The sequence below is a fragment of the Salminus brasiliensis genome, chromosome 7 (assembly GCF_030463535.1).
Source record: "Salminus brasiliensis chromosome 7, fSalBra1.hap2, whole genome shotgun sequence".
NCBI classification, from domain to species: Eukaryota; Metazoa; Chordata; class Actinopteri; order Characiformes; family Bryconidae; genus Salminus; species Salminus brasiliensis.
Genome location: NC_132884.1, coordinates 23,122,992 through 23,142,112, shown reverse-complemented (window position 1 = coordinate 23,142,112; position 19,121 = coordinate 23,122,992). Strand labels below are relative to the sequence as shown.

The 19,121-nt window shown below is 38.7% G+C and overlaps 1 protein-coding gene across 4 annotated transcripts in view; it reads right to left on the bottom strand.

Annotated features, from left to right (window-relative positions):
* The window catches only part of shroom2a (shroom family member 2a), a 36,984-nt gene extending 18,718 nt beyond the window's left edge, over positions 1–18,266 (bottom strand). For 3 of the 4 annotated variants that reach the window (XM_072684218.1, XM_072684220.1, XM_072684221.1), the window contains exons 1-3: positions 18,173–18,266; positions 17,015–17,672; positions 6,261–6,409 (exon numbers count right to left, since the gene is read on the bottom strand). In XM_072684218.1, the coding sequence (XP_072540319.1) occupies positions 6,261–6,409; positions 17,015–17,257 (392 nt within the window). In that variant the 5' untranslated portion in view covers positions 17,258–17,672; positions 18,173–18,266. The remainder of the gene's footprint in view (positions 1–6,260; positions 6,410–17,014; positions 17,673–18,172) is intronic. The other variant, XM_072684219.1, reaches the window with a different exon arrangement.
* Positions 18,267–19,121: the final 855 nt, after the last annotated feature.

Below are 19,121 nucleotides of genomic sequence, written 5' to 3'. Positions count from 1 at the left end.
TCTCTCTCAATCTGGCACTACCAGAGCACTTTGTTCACATGTCAAAATACTGTACAATAATACATATCGTGTAATGTGAAAATGAGAGCACTGTGATTAAAATATTTAGCCATATTGCATTCGCCTAGTGCTGCGGAAAAAAAAAAAAAAAAAAAAAAAAGGATCTGATAAGAATGGCAGGATCACATTTAATAGGCTTTGCTCAATAAGCAGCAGCTAGAAACACTAGAACTTCATTAAAGGTGACACTAGATACGAAGTCTTAAAAAAAAAAAAAAAAAAAAAAAAAAAAAAAAAAAAGCTGGTAAAGTGCACAGAAGACTTAGCTACATTGGGCCGAGCTATTTTCATAGTTTTTGAAGGTCTATACAAAGGCTTTTTTCAGCAACCATCTCAATCAGACCCCTGATACAGGGCCGAGACAGACCAAGCGTAAGCTGCCTGTAATGACCAACACATTCCTGGGCTGCATGTCATACCAACTGTTGGATCAGTGGCTGCACAGTTGGCTGGATCCCCACACTCTGAAAAGTGGAGCTTGTCCGTCTGTATAAAATAAAAAAAAAAATGTTTTTCAAGATCCCAACTCGCATACACTTCTTCATTTGTTGGGTTCAGTAACAAGCTCGCAAACATCCATTTGAAGTAAAATCCTAAAAGAAAAGACTGAAAAGGCTTTTCAAATGTTACCAGTATTCTTAAGTACAAGTACCCAAAATGCATAATCCTTATGCAACAAACATTTATTTAACATTATACCACCTACATGTTCGAAGTCCCAACAGCCTTTACAAAATGTAGCTGCAACACTGCAGGGAGGTCTATCAAGAGGTTGTTCATGTGAAACATGGGTCCTTAAGCCTCTGAAATGTGCAGTCAGACAAATCTCTCAGCAGCATCTTATATCATCATCTCATATACTGATCACATTCCAGCCTCGACAAGAATAGAACGTAAACAGACAGACTAAGAGATATCCTAGAATGAGGAGGTGAAGAGAGTTGATGAATACTAAAATACTAATCTTTAGTGTGAAAAAATAGCCATTTTCATTTGAATACATGCCACAAAAACAAACCACAGAGTAACATTCACTGTTAAAATCAAGAGAGAAGATAATTGTAGTTTTACCACTTTTTAAAAAGTTTTCAAAGTATTTTTCTGCTGCCAGAGAACATGCTCGACTTAGGTAGCCAATTTGCACTGTAATTACCTGTTAGATTACAGCGCCTGTAATCATCCCCACTAGATTACACAGCCTTCTTGTAAAAAAACAAAAAAACAAACAGATTTCACTTTAATTTTAATGCAATGTATCTAACTTACTGGCATCAACTCACCTTACTGATTGAAAACTCAGTGGTAAACAGAAAACCGCAGCAAAAGGAGAGATATGTAGCTTTAGTCCAGGTCTTTAGGGTTGTAAATAGTTCTCTTCAGCGTTCCGCAATAAATAAACTTGGTAATAGTTTTCAGCAGCTGTGCCAAATAATGCCAGCGTTTCCCTCAACATCTTCTGCAAGTCATTAAACAGACAACTGAGCACATCCCCTGCTTTGATTAGTACCCTCTCAGCTTATGTGACTGAGGAGCTTTGGTGGATATAATTGGATTTTGAACCCTACATTGACATTGCTCAGGTCAGTGACAGTGCACAGCCACATGATTCTATTGGGTAGGGACATGGACTGACATGAGGCAGGCATGTTGGAACACAATTCACAACAAGCTGGACCTTATTAGATAGCAAACCAAGGACTTGTGTAGCTAAGGGCTAAATGATCAACACAGGCTACACACAGACTTTGTTTTGAATGCTATTGCTGTTGGGCATTCACTGTAAGAAAATAGCCTATCCTTCATAGTTCTATTTTGTTTCCTTCCTAAGTTCAACTTTCTGTGCAAAAATGTTAAACGGGTTTAGCTTGTTTTTGCTAGTAAATGTAGGTACAACAAAGCTCTTATTTATCTGGATAAACTTGCCTTCTTAGCCACTAGATGGCATTAACGACTTTATCTCAAGAACTAAAACAGAGAATTCAGCAGCATGTTGAATGGTCTGTTCATTCTAGGTGCCAACCAGTGCTCTGACTTCAGTGATGCCAATAGGCATGTGTGACTGTGAAATTATGCTAAACAAAAATGCTTTACAAAAAAAAACAAACAAACAATCCTTATATTAGAGACTGGGGAGGCAATCACACTCTTTATAAATACATCTACTGTATAAACAAACACATGGCCCATTATCCATTTTTGATAGATTAGAGGCATCTTCAGCAGTGAGTTTCACTTAAGCCATCATTCCAAACTTTGGATTATCAAGAGCAGACTCTCTAAAATAACATTAATCAGTGTGATCGGCAACACAATTAGCCAAAGGCCTAGCCCGTAAATTAACACAGGCGACAGACAATGACGTAAAGCTCCGTGGATCTGTACTGAGTGACGCGCAGATGAGGAGCTGGACATTCTGCAGTCACGTGAGGTAAATGCCGACTGCCACCTACCAGCTGTCTGTGTCCTCGCAAGCTCATGAAGGAATCCAAACAAACTAAGTCGACTGGGCACTGTGGTTGCCCAGAGCAACAATGGAGCCATCCACAGGACACTTTTGTTTCACTGGGTCAGCGCACTCACTCGACTGGAATGGAGATTTCTTTTGTGGCATGCTGTTAGAAACACTGCCAAGTGGATAGCATACGTTTTTATGAGCAGTAGTAAAAGCTGTCTACATAACTAACTTCAAAGATTTTTCAAACCAGTAAACAAATGCTTCAGTGCACCATGGACTGAAGAAACTGAATTCATTCTTGATGTTACTTGCATTGTTAACACTTAGTACTTTGGTTTAAGTAAACATTTTAAAGACTACAAAACAGTTATTTCATGTAAATAGTCCATAGAAACACCAATTAAAAAGCCGGTCAACAATATAATTACACTGAATAAATCTAAAGTACACTTCTGAAAAACCTATGCAAGCCCAAATATAACAGTTAAGACGGTCAAAATTTGCAGCCAGTCTAATATATATATATATTTTTTTTAGCAGACTACTACACTTAACTAGCACTGGGACATCTGTAAAATTAAAGTGTTGGTGAAACATCCCAACATAGTAACCCTACTCTAAATCCCTTCACATTCCCGTTAAGGGGGTTCCTAAAACTGGACTCATTAATAATGACTAGGAGGGTGTAATCAGAACTGGATCATTTTGCCTCTTAACATGCTTGTCTCATTCTAGTTGATAAGTGTTGTGATTTTAAGGTGTAGCTAGTGTTAATTAACTGATTAATTAATTAACACTGCTAGGAGACTCATCATGTAAAACTGTTTTTACCTGCAGTGTGTTTATACTGTAAACACACAAGCTTTTGCACATCCTCTGCTATTCTTTGCTGTACACTCCATAAAAACACAAACCTTAGGTTAGCTTTCCATTACAAAGGAGACACGCTTGTTATGCATGTGATGCACCATTTAATGTTGGAGAGAATAAGAAGGCTTCAGAGAAAGCTTCAGCCCCATGTCGAAACTGACAACTGCTAGAAAGGTGCTGGGACTGGGATATCGATAAAATTTATATGGGTGGTTATTCATGCATCTGCATTCTCTGAAACACTCTTAAATCCAGACTGTCCATGTTTTAGTTAGGACTACATTTCCCCATCATTGGGTTCAAATAGCTGCAAAATGTGAGCTGAGAGGAAAAGAAGTGTATTAATGACATTGTTCATTTATGTATTAGTAACTGTTATACTTACAAACACATTAATAAAAACCAACACATTTAAATAAAATAAATGTACAATTTAAATAAAACTGCAATTCGGCAGTAAACGGTCAAAAAACTCCTTGATCGTTGCAGTGCTCTTACCAAATGCAGTTACATTTAGGAAGCAACATAATCAGGAAAAAATGAAGTAGCCCAAAAAGTTCATCAGCATTCTGCACTCCACTCACTCACGCAATCTTTGCACCTTTGCAACATCCTCCCGCCTCTAGTGTTTGTACAGTACCTGGAACAAGCCTGACAACTCTTTCCTTTCAGTCTGACTTAACAGTTTCAAATGAGGTCATCATATGCAAAACACAGACAACGCCCTTAGACATGCAAGTTTCCTCATTAGTCAAAGATAAGCCAGCCCTTGTGGAAACTGATAACATGTATGCCCAGATACATCGCCCATTCAAAACACTCAAATTAAAGGGATCTGACTCATTACAGTCATAATGTCAGAGGCCTAGGAACCCAAAACAGATCACAGAAGCTACCCTGTAGCTATAGGTTAACAAGACACATCAACCTCAGATCAGATTTATATTTATATGCCTGAAACAGGTGAAATACACTATTTATTTGAAACCTCATTTCTCCACAGTTTGACACAAATCTGCTGCAATGAGAGAAACTCAAGATGTTTACAAAAACACAGAAGAAATCAGTTCAAATGTCAAATCACAAACCACCACCAACGATGACAGTTATGAGAAGTAGCCTTGTTTCATTTAAACCCTGTCACTTTCTACACTTCCCGGTCATACCTCCCATTCAGGTGTAGCACTTACTGGGAATTGTCGTAATATCAAGGAACAATCTGGCCAAACTGGCCTGTCAAGACCAAGGCACCATATGTGGAAATACTGATCCACTGAACAGTAATCACAGAGTTATGCTGTATCCCTATTCACATATGCAAACAAGCCAGAAATGTGAAGGAATGCTTCCGTTTATGGGTCAGGTGAAAACATGACTCAGAACTGAGAGAACAGAAAAGTTGATTCCAAACTCTACTTACAAAAACGATTTCCATATTTAAACAAAAGATTTGGATCTTTGAACAGTAGTCATGAGTGTTGATTTGAAAAATTGAAATCAAATGGTAAATTAGATTTGAAAGCCGTGTCTTACTAGTTTGGTCTCAGATGTTTGAACATCATACACCACCAGGGGGCAACACAGAACCTGCATCCTATGATTCAGAGTTTATCAGTTTGGTAAAAAATGAAGAAAGCAAAGACGGACTCTGTGCCACACTACTACAGGCTCTCTGCTGCCAGGTAACACACAGTACTCATGTTTAAATGGAATAAATCTTTTTGTTGTTTGGACCTGGCAAACCAACTCCTCACATACACACTGCTTTGAAGATAAAACAATGTGTGAGATGAAATACCACGCAATCAGGCTTTGGAATGCACCAATATGGGAACTGTAAACTATATCCAATATTTTTCATATATGTTTTACATAAACATTAATACAAATGTAGGAATTGTGACTAAACCTACTTGGATTAGTGTGTTACAAATGCAGGTAACTAATAGAATGCTGACACTTCAGTGCAGCATTACATTAGAATAAGCTCTTTCGGTGAACAATAATAATAATAAAAAAAACTAATATCAGTTTGTAATATTGTTCTAAATATCTGTCTAATGTTATTTTTTAAGCAATGATCTGATTATAGCCAATATGTGTGAAGCTTTACTAAACTTTGTTTTTTTCTGTGGGGGACAATCAAGATATCAAATATGACTGAAACAATCATCCCTAATAAAAAATATTATTTTTGAGGTATAACCAAAAGATTCAACAAGGTCTGATTAGAACCTTGTAGTATTCAGACATCCTGATTTAAGGGATGTACATAATTAATACTAATAATAGTACACTACGCTACGCTAGTACACTCATTCAACACAACAGGGAAAATATGCTACTGGAGAAGCATGAAAAACAGGCTACATTGAAATGTTGACTTTTCAGACTACGTCTTCCATGAGTCATGGACCTCCTTTCTTAACTCTAGAAATGAAGGACAGCAACTTCTAATGTGAGGTTTTGCCAAAACAAAAAAAATGTTTATTACTAAGTACGTTTTCCTTAGATATCTGGATAGCTGGTATTACAAGCACATATGGAAAATGTTCAACTTTCTATATATTTTGTATTAAATCAATAAAGGAATGACTTTGACAGAATGAATGTGATACATTCAGCATTAGAGGGGAAAAAAGGATTTAAATGTATGTCATTGCACTCACAACACAGACTTGATCATGTCTGCATTTCACAGAATTGTACAGCAGCACAAAGAGCAGGTCCCCATATCACTTCACTGCCCATCCTACTATGGTCGGTCACTATGGTAGCATTCAAAAAGTAACCATGGAGACAGAAGCTCATGGCGCGTGGGGAACAGGTGCGTGAGGCCCAGGGGTGGATTTGCGTGTCTGTGCGTACAGATTACCTTTTCACCACCAGAGTGAGAGTCTTGTGGGAGCCCTTCACTAAGCAGATAGCCTCCTGCCTGTAGCCACCGAGGGAAACGTCATTGATGTTTATTAGCTCGTCTCCTGCCTGGAGCCTCACAGCCGCGGCCTTACTGCCTTCTTCAACCTGCAAGAGAGAGTGTCCAGTTAAGGCTTCTTACGCAGACATATAGTTACTTGCTAGAAAAGCTTAAACATTCACACACCATCTGGGGTACCCATCTAAGGGTTTATGACAAACATGGGTCTCCTTGACTGACTGGAGATTACGAACACCAATGCTCCAACAATGATCGTGAGAAGGCACTTTAGCATGGCTGCATCAATTTAAAAAGTATCACTATGGGGCACGAACACCATGGATATAAACGGCATAAGAACAGGTAAAGAGCTAGCATGTCTGGATCAGGCACTAACAGCAGCAACTAATCCGATCCAATCCTGTAACAAATATAGTTTAAAATGGCTCAGTCCCATGTAGTGATGTCTATTCAGACTGATTTTAAGTTACTTTTGGTTGATAATACTAGTTTTAAGAGGCAAATGCATTCAGGATGGCAACAGTTTAAGAGTATTATTTTATAAATTACTAAGGAACACAATTCAAATAATAATAATCTAGGTCAGTACCACAAAGGTTAATGTGAGCCTTTAAAATGTACCCAACTACTGTGTACTGATAGTCCCCTTCAGTCCCCTTTGGTCCCCCTTCTGTCCCTCTCTGGCAAAGAAAACAAAGGTTTGCAAGGGCTACACCAACATGATCTCTAGTTCTCATCTACAAATGAAGGTTAAATTAGTGTGTGGGTGTAATAGGGTATTCACTGTAAGAAAGGGCAGCAAGTTCACTTAAGCTGCTAATGATAGCTCTTCAGGCTGCCTAGCATTATTGCCATAAGAATTCTAGTCTGAATGACCAGAAAGGCATGTTTTACTTATTCACTGGGGGTCAGGCCATAAGCTCTGAGCAGATCACCAGCAGAGCAAAGTTAGCACTAGGATAATTGTATGCCTTTTAATATTCTCTGATAAAGGGTGGATTTGAGAGGCCCATGGGGAAGGTGAGGGGTCTGGTCTAAGTGAATTCCTAAAATGATGCGTCATGCTAAGCACTAAAATGGGAGTTGTGTGTTTGAGACAAAACGCTGGTGGTTAATTTTTAAACCTTCGGCACACTGACGTATTCCAGTAAACTGCCTTACTTCATCATGACACAATCTACTGAGGCACTCCGGTAGCTATTATATACACTTCATTTGGGCATCTGCAGAGACAATGTAACCGTTTTAGGTGGTAGGAGACTGCATTAGAATGCATTCATTTTGTTGAACGTCACAAGGTACTTGGCAATACTACTTATTACCTGAAGCCATTTCATAATTGACTAAAAGACTTAGTTCTTTCTAAGGCCACGTTCACATTACAAACCTCATTACTCAATTCTAATTTTTTTTGTCAATTCACATTCATAAAAGTGACCTGTATTTCTGATATCCTGAATACTTTTTTGATGCATTTATGCATATTACTTCCGTCAAACACTCGCTTGAACAGATTAATTTCCCCAAATATTAAGAACATCAACAACCTTTGTCCTTCCACTGACTGTCAACTACTGTTCCTCTCCTCCATTGTAGAGGATCAGATCTACCCATTCACATTCATGTCACTTGCCCATGAATAAGATCCGTATTTGATCTAGGATTTGTAGTTGGTTTTAAATGCGTCTTGGGTGCGTTTCTATATGGCTTGGCCTTACAGGTGTAAACAGGGTCAAAGTGACTCAAATCAGATTTGAAAAGATACGATTTGACATGTCCACACAGCCATGATTCGAATAAAGGAAGCATTCTAGGCCTGTTTTGAAGCAATGGCAGTAGAAAAAAAAGATAAGAACTTGTATACATTTATCACTCAATCCTGCTACTTAGTAGCACATGTACATTTACAATATTTCAACATGGCTTGACATGCAATTCAGCATATAAAAAGCACCAGAGCAAAAAGTTCTTTCTTAAATACACTTTCATATGTTTTATTGTCTTCGGTTAAAGTTCTAGTAAATACCTTTTCTTATTAACCTTCATTTCAGTCTAGGAAAAAAAAAAAAAAAAACAACAGTCAATGCCTTTCTAAAATTCCCATGACAGTTTATATTTACTATGCAACGCTGTTAGTTCAACTAAATCATATGGCCCCCAAAATACTACAGTATTCTTTTAAGCTGCAAACCAAATCCAAAACCTGCTTGGCCAAACACCTCCAGGGGCTTCCTGAAGAACACAACATCCACAATCAAATCCAAGATGTGTGCGCTCACTGAAGAATGCACAACAGTGGTTATTTTAGTTCTGACTCGTGTACATCCAGGCTGAGCTGTGTTTATTATTTCAAAATGTGCAGGATTGTGCAAGTCTGGGTCCCCTCTGAGAATATAAAAAACAAGGAAAACGCTTGAGAATACTAGAACAAGCAGAACTTAAAATAACCTCAAAATGCTAATCTAAAACAGCCTCAAAAATGGATGCCCCCCTCTGGCATTCTGCGCCATACTGAGAAAATAAATGCCTGAGAACAATAGAAGAGCATCTGAACTAACTAAAGCACAGTCATCATAGGCCATGTACAGAGCATGGAAGAGTGTGAGTACATAACCGGGAAACACTGTATGAGCCCCCACCACACAGCCTCTCACTACAAAGCACATTGTCGTTGATTCACTATAAAATCCTGCACTTCTAGAATGTTTATAGCACCTTAAACATCTGGATCCAACATCCATGCCCCTCCATTCCCTGAGTGTGCAGTTTGGGGGGGGGGGGGGAGGATGTGGCTGTAAGGAATGTGTGTGTTCTGCTGACTGATGTCCTGTGTGTGCCGCTGACAAGGCGCTGAGCTCGTCTGCTGCACTCCTACATACACAATACAACCCAAGTCCAAACAGACACTCAAACACAAGCACAAACTAACACAATGCTTTTGTCTGCTGCATGTAAAACTACACAACACAAACCTGCCCCCTGGTTACAGTTTTTGTCAGGGTAGTCAGTAGCCAATAAACAATACTATGCGACCATATGCAGTAATGTGCAAAGATTTGACACCTGCGAAATACAGAACTGAAAATCTCCTTCAGAAAAGCTCAGAAAATCTAAAACCAAGATTTGTTCTTGAAGGTAGCTCACAAGACACCAACCGCTTTCAAGTATTTTTACTGTATGTGATAACTTGCATCTGTTCTAATGTGACATGGTGTTTTACAAGCAAAAATTCAAAAAATTATGTGCAACACTATGAACGGAACAAATCATTAAAAACCACCTGTTTATTTCTACACTTAATGTCCATTTTACAGTGTTCACACACTTTAACCAAATTTAAGGACGCTCCATGACTTTCAAGTACCAAAAAAAACTAAATTCCAGGACCAAACATTTTTACCATAATTTGTTTATGAAAATATTTAGTCCACACTAGAAGCTGAAGGACTGTCCAGATTAGCTTGAGTTTTATTTTTATATTATATAAAATGACAACAGAGGCTCATTACAATATGGTCCAGGACTTTAAAGTACTTTTTCAATTTTGTTATTTTTCAAGGACTATTCCGTACTGGATTTTAGCATGTTTATTTTCCATGACTTTCCAGGTCAGAACCCATATGAACCCTGATTTTATCAGCTCTATTTATCATATAGGAGAACTTTAGCAGGTATTATTTTGGGGGTACGTTCTTCTTAATTTCATTATTTATTTCTTGTATTAGTATGTATCTGTGTCAGTGTACAGTCTGTATTGTTCCTATAGTGTGTTAATGTGTTATGCTGTTGATTTTCCTTGGGGATCAATAAACTGACTGTCTATGGACCAGATACAGCAGTGCTGCTTGGGTTTTTAAACACATCAGCATCAGTGCTGGACTGAGAATAGTCCACCAGCCAGGAACATCCAGGAAACAGGGCAGCATCCTGTGCCCACTGGTGAAGGGCTACAGAATGACCAACACAAACTGTGCAGCAACAGAGGAGTCTCTTGCTCTGACATTCCACCTACAAGGTCCAACTAGGTAGGAGTGTCTAATAGAGTGGACAGTGAATGGCACTGCTGTGTCTGATCTACTAACACTAACACACTGTCAGTCACTGCAGTGAGACTGACCATTGAAGAACAGGGTGAAAGAAGGTTAACAAAGTAAGCAGAGAGTCTGCAATTACAGAACTACAAAGTGCTCCTATATGCTAAGTGGAGATGGTCTAATGGAGAGGGAGTGTAAAAACAAGGAGGCAGTTTAAACGGAGTGGCTGGTTGATGTATATACATAAGATATATAAATGCAGATATATAAATAATACTGAAGATCATTATTTTGTTCCCTTATGTGCCAAGTTTGCTTTGCCTTTATTTAACCAATACCTGGTTATACAAATCTTTGGTTGGTTAAATGTTTTTACAACAAGAAGATTGCACTTAATTATAGAATACACAAACACATCAACAACTAAGTGACTACACACACACTGCAGACAGAGTTTCAGCATGGTAAAGAAAGAATTCTTGTGTACTTAAGCTCTGCTCTTCAGTAGAGAGCAAAATGGATGTGTTTGTCTAGAAGCAGAGTTCCAACAAGCCACTTTGCCAATATTTTGGATTCCAGGCAACAGAAGGCAGAGGGCCACTGGATGTTATCAGTGTTACATGCAGTCTATGCAGAACATAGCTGTAATTATGGATTTTTAAGCAATATTTGAAGCAGCCCAGTTGGTAATTATATGGTAGTTATCTTACCATCAGGGAAAACATAAGCTATAGGGTAAGGGTCCATAACACTTATGATATGACAATTTGACTCACTCCAGCATATGATCATCTTAGTTTAAATTAACTTAACATCCAAGCATATGTTAGGCGTATGGTCAGGAGCGAGGGGACTCCAACAACCTTCATCATATTTCACACGAGTACTCCAAGGGGCATCATCTTCATTAGCTGTGTGTATGTCAAATAATACAATGCCTATTGTCAAATCTAGAGATCTACTGCATCATGCAGAAGTGAACAAACTGGTACACATTAGTACAACTAAAAACTAGCAGTCTCGATTTGTTGTAACATCTGGTCGTTCACTTTGTCTTCTTTAAATGTGGTCTGTATCTGACATTTGTCTGAATGCTCCACCTAGAATGTTCTTTTAACACCCGTAGCGGTCCACTGCCTTTTCTACGACATCTCAGAGAATGTGTCAGTATTGCCAAACAAGCGGATATGAAACACAGGGGACAGATCTGAATGTTTCCAAAGGACCTGGCTTCACACAACTGCTATTTTTTCAAATCTGTCAATTACTGAGCTCTTCAGGGTTTGTCCAATTAAAATATAAAGGATAATTTTAGTGTAATTCCATAAGACACACCTTTACATTCAGCTTGTTGTTCAACAAGTTTTAACATGATGCGTAACTGTTTCAACCTCTGGTCTACAAATACATTTAGCACTTATGAAATGCCTGGCTCGTACTCACCATACTACTAACCACCACACTCAAATTAACATGTTCATATTGAAAACAAAAGACAGATGGGGCTTGTGAAGGTCTGCATTCATGGAGCACGCAGTGTAAAACAGGATTATTTGGGTTTATTGAAAAGGGGGATTTAAAATAAACATGATGAAGACCTTTGGCAAAACCAGTGGTATGAAAAGAATGCTGAGTATTTTAATTAGTTCCAGCCTTCTCTCCTTTCCCCCCCTAGAAACTTTTTCAGTGTAAATACAGCTAGGGTTCCTGCCGATTGAATGTTAAGGTGCCTCTATGTTCTTTTAATGAAACCAAAAAGCAGCATGGAAATTAGACAATAAAAAAGCCTTTTTTATAGAATCCAGCAAAGCATGGTGTAGTATACAAAAAATAAAATAAATAAAAATCAAGAACGACAAGAGAATTGAGTGCTTGGCACAAATACTAGACTATTCATTCTGTTGCTAAAAAATAGGAACAAGAGCAAATCCCTCATTGAGGGCAAAATGATTAGATTAATATTCAGGAAGATGGATGTTTGAGGGAAAAATAAATGTTCCACAAAGTAAGGATCCCTTCACAGAACACAATGACCTCTGCACAGCCTGTACACATTCTTCATTTAAAAAAAATCAAAGGCAGAATTTCAAGTGAAGGTTTTAACTTTGTCCAGGTTTTTCTAATCCAAGCTAAATTTGTCCCAGATGCGAGATCATGCCATTCCAACAGGCTTCAGGCTGTCAAACATAATTCAGTACATTTGGGGAATCCAAGAAACATCAACATTCCATCTCTGTTCCTGGCAGTGCCAGCTTTACTCCAGCAGCAACAGAGAAGGCTCAACGCTCATGTGAAAGGACAGCGGAACCAGAAACTGAAAAGGGCATTCTGAAGAGTTGGACAGGGAAACATAGGCTGAACAATCATCAACAGTAGCAAAGCTGAATGTAGGCGTTAGTTAAGGATGTACAATGATATCAGAATCAGATCTGTATTGGGAGGTTATTGTTGTTGTTTTTTTGTTTTTTACTGATCTTAGACAGATGTTTAGATCTAACTAATATGTGATGTATTTATCAAATTATAGAAGAACAGAAAGTTTAGGTGACATTTACTACTGGATTAAAATACCTGCATTTTATTCATTTTCTGTTGTATTTTTGAAACCCTCTTCTATGTAAAGCCAGTAAACGTAGTCAGAATTTCCACATTTTAAAGAACATGTTTATGTATCGTATCTGCAGATTGTTACATGAAACATGATAGTAGCTGGTGTACAATTCCTGTACTGGTGAACCTTAGTTCGCATTGGGCAGGCACTTGTCCTTTTGTACTGTGATATTTTAGCTGATCTCATGACTCAAAATGGTCCAGAACCTCTTACTACAGGGAAAGAAAGACAAAAATATAACTGCATAAATAATATTACTGAGCTAAAATGATCAGGGAGGTCAGACTGCATTATATATGTTTGATTAGTAGATTACACAATACGAAAACCTACCAAAACCATTAAATCAGTCTAGAAACTAAAATTATATAAATTGCTTACTGAACAAAACTAAATTCTACTTTTATATTGTACTAATATTAATTATCAGAACTGCCTACCTAAATTTGTATTATTTATAGAAACACCAGATCAGATCAGTATTAAACAATTAATGATCTACGGCATTAATGTAGATCAGACTGGTTATAAAAAACGTGGACCAGAACATTCTTATTTCTAAGAACATGAAATTGTCTATTCATATTTCATTAAAACCAGTATAAGAGGGCTCTCAAACAACTGAAGATGAGAGACACTGGTGATATCAAACACAAAAGAATATAAGCAAGCCTAAACATTTTTTAACATTAAACCATTAACTGTTAACGAATGACTTTCATAAAGACATACCTGAAAAAGGTAAAAACACCTTAATCCAGTAGTACAACATTAACTGATCTCACCAACTGCTGAGGTGTGACAGTCTCTCCAGGGGGTACGGAAAAATGCCAACATTTCCTGTTGAGCAAGACTCTGAGGAGCTGTATAACAGAATATCCATTCAGTCAATCAAACGCAAAGCCATTCTTCTAATGGTGCCAATGATTTATAAAGTCTTCAGGAAAATGTATCCCCCTTAGCTCCTTAAGAACCTAAGCAATGGTAGGAATTCCACTTCTACAGGTCACATGTCTTTCAGAAAGTACAGTGAGTTCACAGTCAATGCAGTGTTTTAGACACTGTTCCCAGTGTTTTAGAATCAGCCCCTGTAGAAAAGCCTATGAACATTTACTAAACAGCTGGACTTTGGAATAAGTTTGAGCTGAAGTGTACTCACTGAAAGTATGCAGCAAATTCTTCACCGAAAGTACAAATTGCTGCTTTTACCCCACCGCCAAAAAAATCAAGGCCTTTTAGAGTTGATAATTAACCAGTCAAAACACAGGAGTTTCAGCCTCTGTCCTGAACAAGTTGCCAAATAATGTGTTTTAAGACTAAAAAATGCTAAATTTCAGGCTGAGTGAATTTCAATACAAGCAGATCCTTTGGGTCTGTCTTCCAGATGCACACTAACTCATTTCAGACCACAAATTTCCTATACATATTCCCCTATCGATATCAAATTCCAATCCAACACTGGGTTTAACCTGTGTACAGAAAAGCAATCATTCACCAATGTAACTACTGCTGTTCACAAAAAACACCTTCTGATCAGCTTTTCTAATTCCACTGTAGATTCAGAAAGTCCTCTTTAAAAATCCAAGTTGTTTATGAAAAGCTGCACAGGTTTAATCTCATTAACAAAATTACAAAAAAAAGCAATTTCATCTTCCTGATGTTTCCAAACCCAAATCACTGTACCTTATTCTGTCAGATTCTGATCTTGTATCTTATTCTGAAGATAAAACCAGGCACAATTTTCTGTCAAATTAACACAGAGCTAGTGGTGGCGTCTGATCACTGGCGTCTGATCACAAGTTTAATAATACTAGTGCAACATAGACATCTGAAGCTCTTGAAAGTCTGCAAATAGAATTGGAGGAACTTGTTAGCTGGCTGATTTAAAAAGTAACTTTTTTTTTTCTACCAAACTGCCACAAATACATGCCTTTATAGTATTTTATTAACCTGGATGACCTTGTCAAGGACTAAATTAATTTAACTAAAAATCTATGTGGAAACAAATGGGTGCCCAATGATTGATATAGCGGGAAAGAATGCACAAGAAACATATCTATGTAGTAGAACCAAAAAACATGGGAAACTGTCTCTTCTGTAGCTTGGAATACACTGAATGTCTGATTACACAAACTAATGTACAATTGGAGTAAATTAAAGTAAGCCAGCTCTGAACCCCCCCCCCCCTCCCGACACTCCAGAATTCTTTAAGTGAATGTTAAATTATTGTATTATTGAATACATGCTGATACCAGTCCCAACACTACAACTACATGCATTATCTTGCAATGCTTAAATGAAGACAAATACCAGGCTTTTACTCTGCTATCATATCTTACATCTAGTACAAATGATTGAGAATACTGGACACTTAGCCTGTTGTGGCACTTAACCCACCAGCATTTGTACAAAAATTACATGCATTTAAGTGCAAAGCTGCATAGGGTTCAACTTTGGTGCTCTTCGATAAGTAAATGTCCTCGGCCAATATCGCAACTTTTTTTTTTTTAAGCTGCACTGACCTTTAAAAGGGTGGTCCTTTGCATTGCAGCACTGCAGACCCAAACAAAGGGAAAGCTAAATACATTAGTGTCGAAGCACAAACTTTTCCACATTTCTTCCCCACTGGCCATAAATAAAAACAAACATGCACAGAGTAGCAAGATTGGAATGTCTACTTCTGTGATTTTGCTGCTTATGGTGGAGGAGGTAACCCGCTTGATAACTGCTACGTTGACTCCTTGGCGCAGCTGAAGTCACTGCATTGCTGCCAACCACACTATTTCTCAACACTTTTTTTCAACAATTCAGAACTGTACAACGTGTAGCATTATATAGTTCTGAAATTAACACTTAATTACAACTATTACTATTATTGTAATACATAATGTTATAGTGTAAATGTTTTTCTATTTGCGTTTGTTTGCTTGTCTTATCTGCAAATTGTTATTGCATCACTAGCTGTGCCTCTTTCAAAATGGTAAATGGATAAAACCTTTAGAAACTACCACTTATGTATTTCAAGTGTTGAAGAGAGACTCTTGCTTTCTTTGTGTGTATGTGAGTATTATAGCGCTAAATACAGAAGGCTAATTACAAGTTGTTCTCTGTAAGACATTTAATCAGGCTTGTGGTTTTCTTTCTGTTCTGCTATTTTTAGTGTTATATTCACAGTGAACACCATAGCCTTACACAGCATTCATACACTTTTTTACAGTGTATCACTGTCAGTGTCCATGTTTTCTCTAACCTCGCTAATTGTGTTAACATTTTAGGAGGAAGGTAGGAAGCTGAATGAGTCGAGTTATCTTGAATGCACCACTTATTTTCCTCTCCAGGACTCCAGTTTAACCATTTGAGTTAACAACATGGCACCAATGGCATACTAGCAGTGAGATTTTGCCTATTTCCCTATTTGATTCTTACATTTATATACATTTATATTTTGAAAGCTCCCTTAAAAAAAATAAAATCACCCACATTCACAGTACTAATCCATCAAAACATTAGACAAGATTTTTCAGGAAGATGTGCGTATGTGTCCAGCCAAACTGAGCGGTCAAAACAAGCTTCTGGCCTTAATTTAGAAGGTGTTCTGGATCGCTGTGTGTAAGAAAAAGATAAAGTGGAAGGTCCTGAACCACAGAGCTTTGCTGACGGGTGCTGAAAGGCGACAAACCATTACTCATGTTCACTGTTTATACAAGCAATGACAATGCACTTCCTGGGTGGAAGAGGTACCAGCTAACCAACTACTTGTGAAGAGGTCCCTAAATTAGTCTTGGGAACTGAACGCCAGATGTTCATGCAGGTGTCACTGTGAATAACTAATGTGAGTGAATTCTACTAGTTGTTGTTAGGCCTGGCTTAGTCTGAAGACAAATCTAAACACTTTAACTGGGCACAGTATGGTCCCCCTACATACTTCCTGGCACTGAAGTGAATGGGCTGTAGTGAATTACGTTAAATCAACACAGACCACAGGCATCTGGATTACATGTCATAACTTTTAAAGGAAGTGCAATGAAATGAGATTTCCGATTTACCTTGGTGATGATGAGCGGTTCTCCATGCTCCCGGCCTCCTCGGAGGGTAAAACCCCAGGGTGCTCCTCCACACAGAGAGACAGCCACTAATCTCCATCCCTCAGCAGATTCAGCGCCGCCACACTGCTGTAAAGTCCGGCCTGAGTCATAAATGTATCTATCATCTATCATCACTGATCTATCATCTCGATCAGTGAATCTGGAGCCCAAGCTATGGTCATCTATAGTGCCCATTTCGTACATGGTTGATGCCTGGAAGCTTAGAAAAAAGCGAGGGAACTTAATTCATCCCTGGAGGGAATGAAAAAAGGTGAGCAGCGAATTTCCTCCAAAACCCTAAAGACGCTGGCGGCTACATATGGTCACTGCTGCGTTAACACCTGTTAGCCCACAAGACACTTATAGCTAGCTAATGCTCTTAAATGGTAGAATTAAACAGCAAGATGTCGACTTGTGAGAATAAATGGCCCATCTTTCGGCTTCCTGCCAGGCTGAAATGCTGAAATGTGGCTCTGAGAGCTGGGACGGCCCCTCGTCTTCGCTCCCCTCAGTGTTTTTTCCCCCAAAGGAGTGGATGGAGGGCCAATAAACCTTCTCCGTCGAATATTTATCACCGTCAGGTCCTTGGCATGGGCGAGGTGTCTACATAATAGCAGAGCTAAAGAAGAAAAACACACACAAAAAAAAAAAACAGAAAAAACAAGTGTTATGGAAAGTTTATTCACTAGGTAGCCATAGTCTGTAGCACTAGGTGGCTTTGCTAGCGGGGGTTTTAGCTAGCTGAGCTAGCTTGACGACGCAGAATTAGCTAGCCAGATTAAAATACAGCAGAGCAAACGCTAATCAAGAACCTGCCCAGAACTCCAATTAAACAAGGCAGTGATTAATGCAAAGCTGTGCCGTTTACAGAAAAACAGTTTATAGAGATTTAAGCTTGTGGAGGGTGCACAGAAGTTCAGACATCCAAGAACAAAAACTGAGGCAAAGTGTGAACCGAGCCGGTAAGGTTGCCAAGCTAGCGCTAGCAATAACTAACGTTAGTCTACCTCGCTTCTCGGTCCAGAAGACTAACCCAGCTAGCTACCTTTCCTCCCCACAACTGACGTTAAGTTCAACAACTACACACTCACACACACTCGGTAACTTTCCTAAACGTACCTCCAGCAAAGGATAAAAGAAGTTCAACCAGAATATGTTGCCTTACAACTGGAAGCCGGAGTCACTTGTTGCCTGTTGCCAAGCCTCCTCAGACCCGAGACAACCTGGAATGACCAGTAGAGGCGCGGCTGGGAAAACCTAGCTATACCTGTGTCCGTGCTTTTTTCCCCACCCATATTCCGACAAGTCCCGCCTTCCTTCGCTGTAAATGGCTGGATTTGTCATAACTTTGCAACGTTTCCTTGTTTTACTGTCGATTTACAGTGATGGTAACTTTTAAACGAGTTATATTTAAGAGAAAGCATCACGCCACTGCCTTAATAAAACTAAATAATACTAATAATAACACTGATAATACGGCTAGCGATGACCTGCTGCGCTTATTCCGGAAAACTCCGCCTGCTGCGCCGGGGTTGGCTGCTGTCTGTGAGTATGCCTTACCAGCCAATCACAGCTCAGAAGGCGGGATTGTCCGGAAAACGGGTGCAAAATCCAACACGCCTCATTGTGCTGGGCTTCACTTTTCCCATCAAATGAGGCGCAGTGTCTCCCCCTTCCGTATTCCTAGAGAGCTTGCAGATTCTAAGGATCGCTCAACAGAGGCAAAAGTCTGAGCTTCTTTGCTAATTAAATGACTGGATTATCATGTTCATGATTTGTTTATCAACGTGTATTTAAAAAAAACAGCAGTATACTCTCCACATTAAAGGAAACTGGAGTACTTTGGAACCCTCACATTAAGACATGAGGGGTTATGAGGTTAATATATGGTTACATATTCTTAACAGGTAATTACATTCTGATTTCTGTCAAGCATAAGCATCACCAGGTACTGATTATCCTAGCACGCAATGCTCTGACAGGCCTGTAGTTTAGCTTTTAACCTTCAGGCATGTGTTCAGGATTGGGCTGATCCACAATTTCTCATTTGCTTCTCGTTAAAACAGTT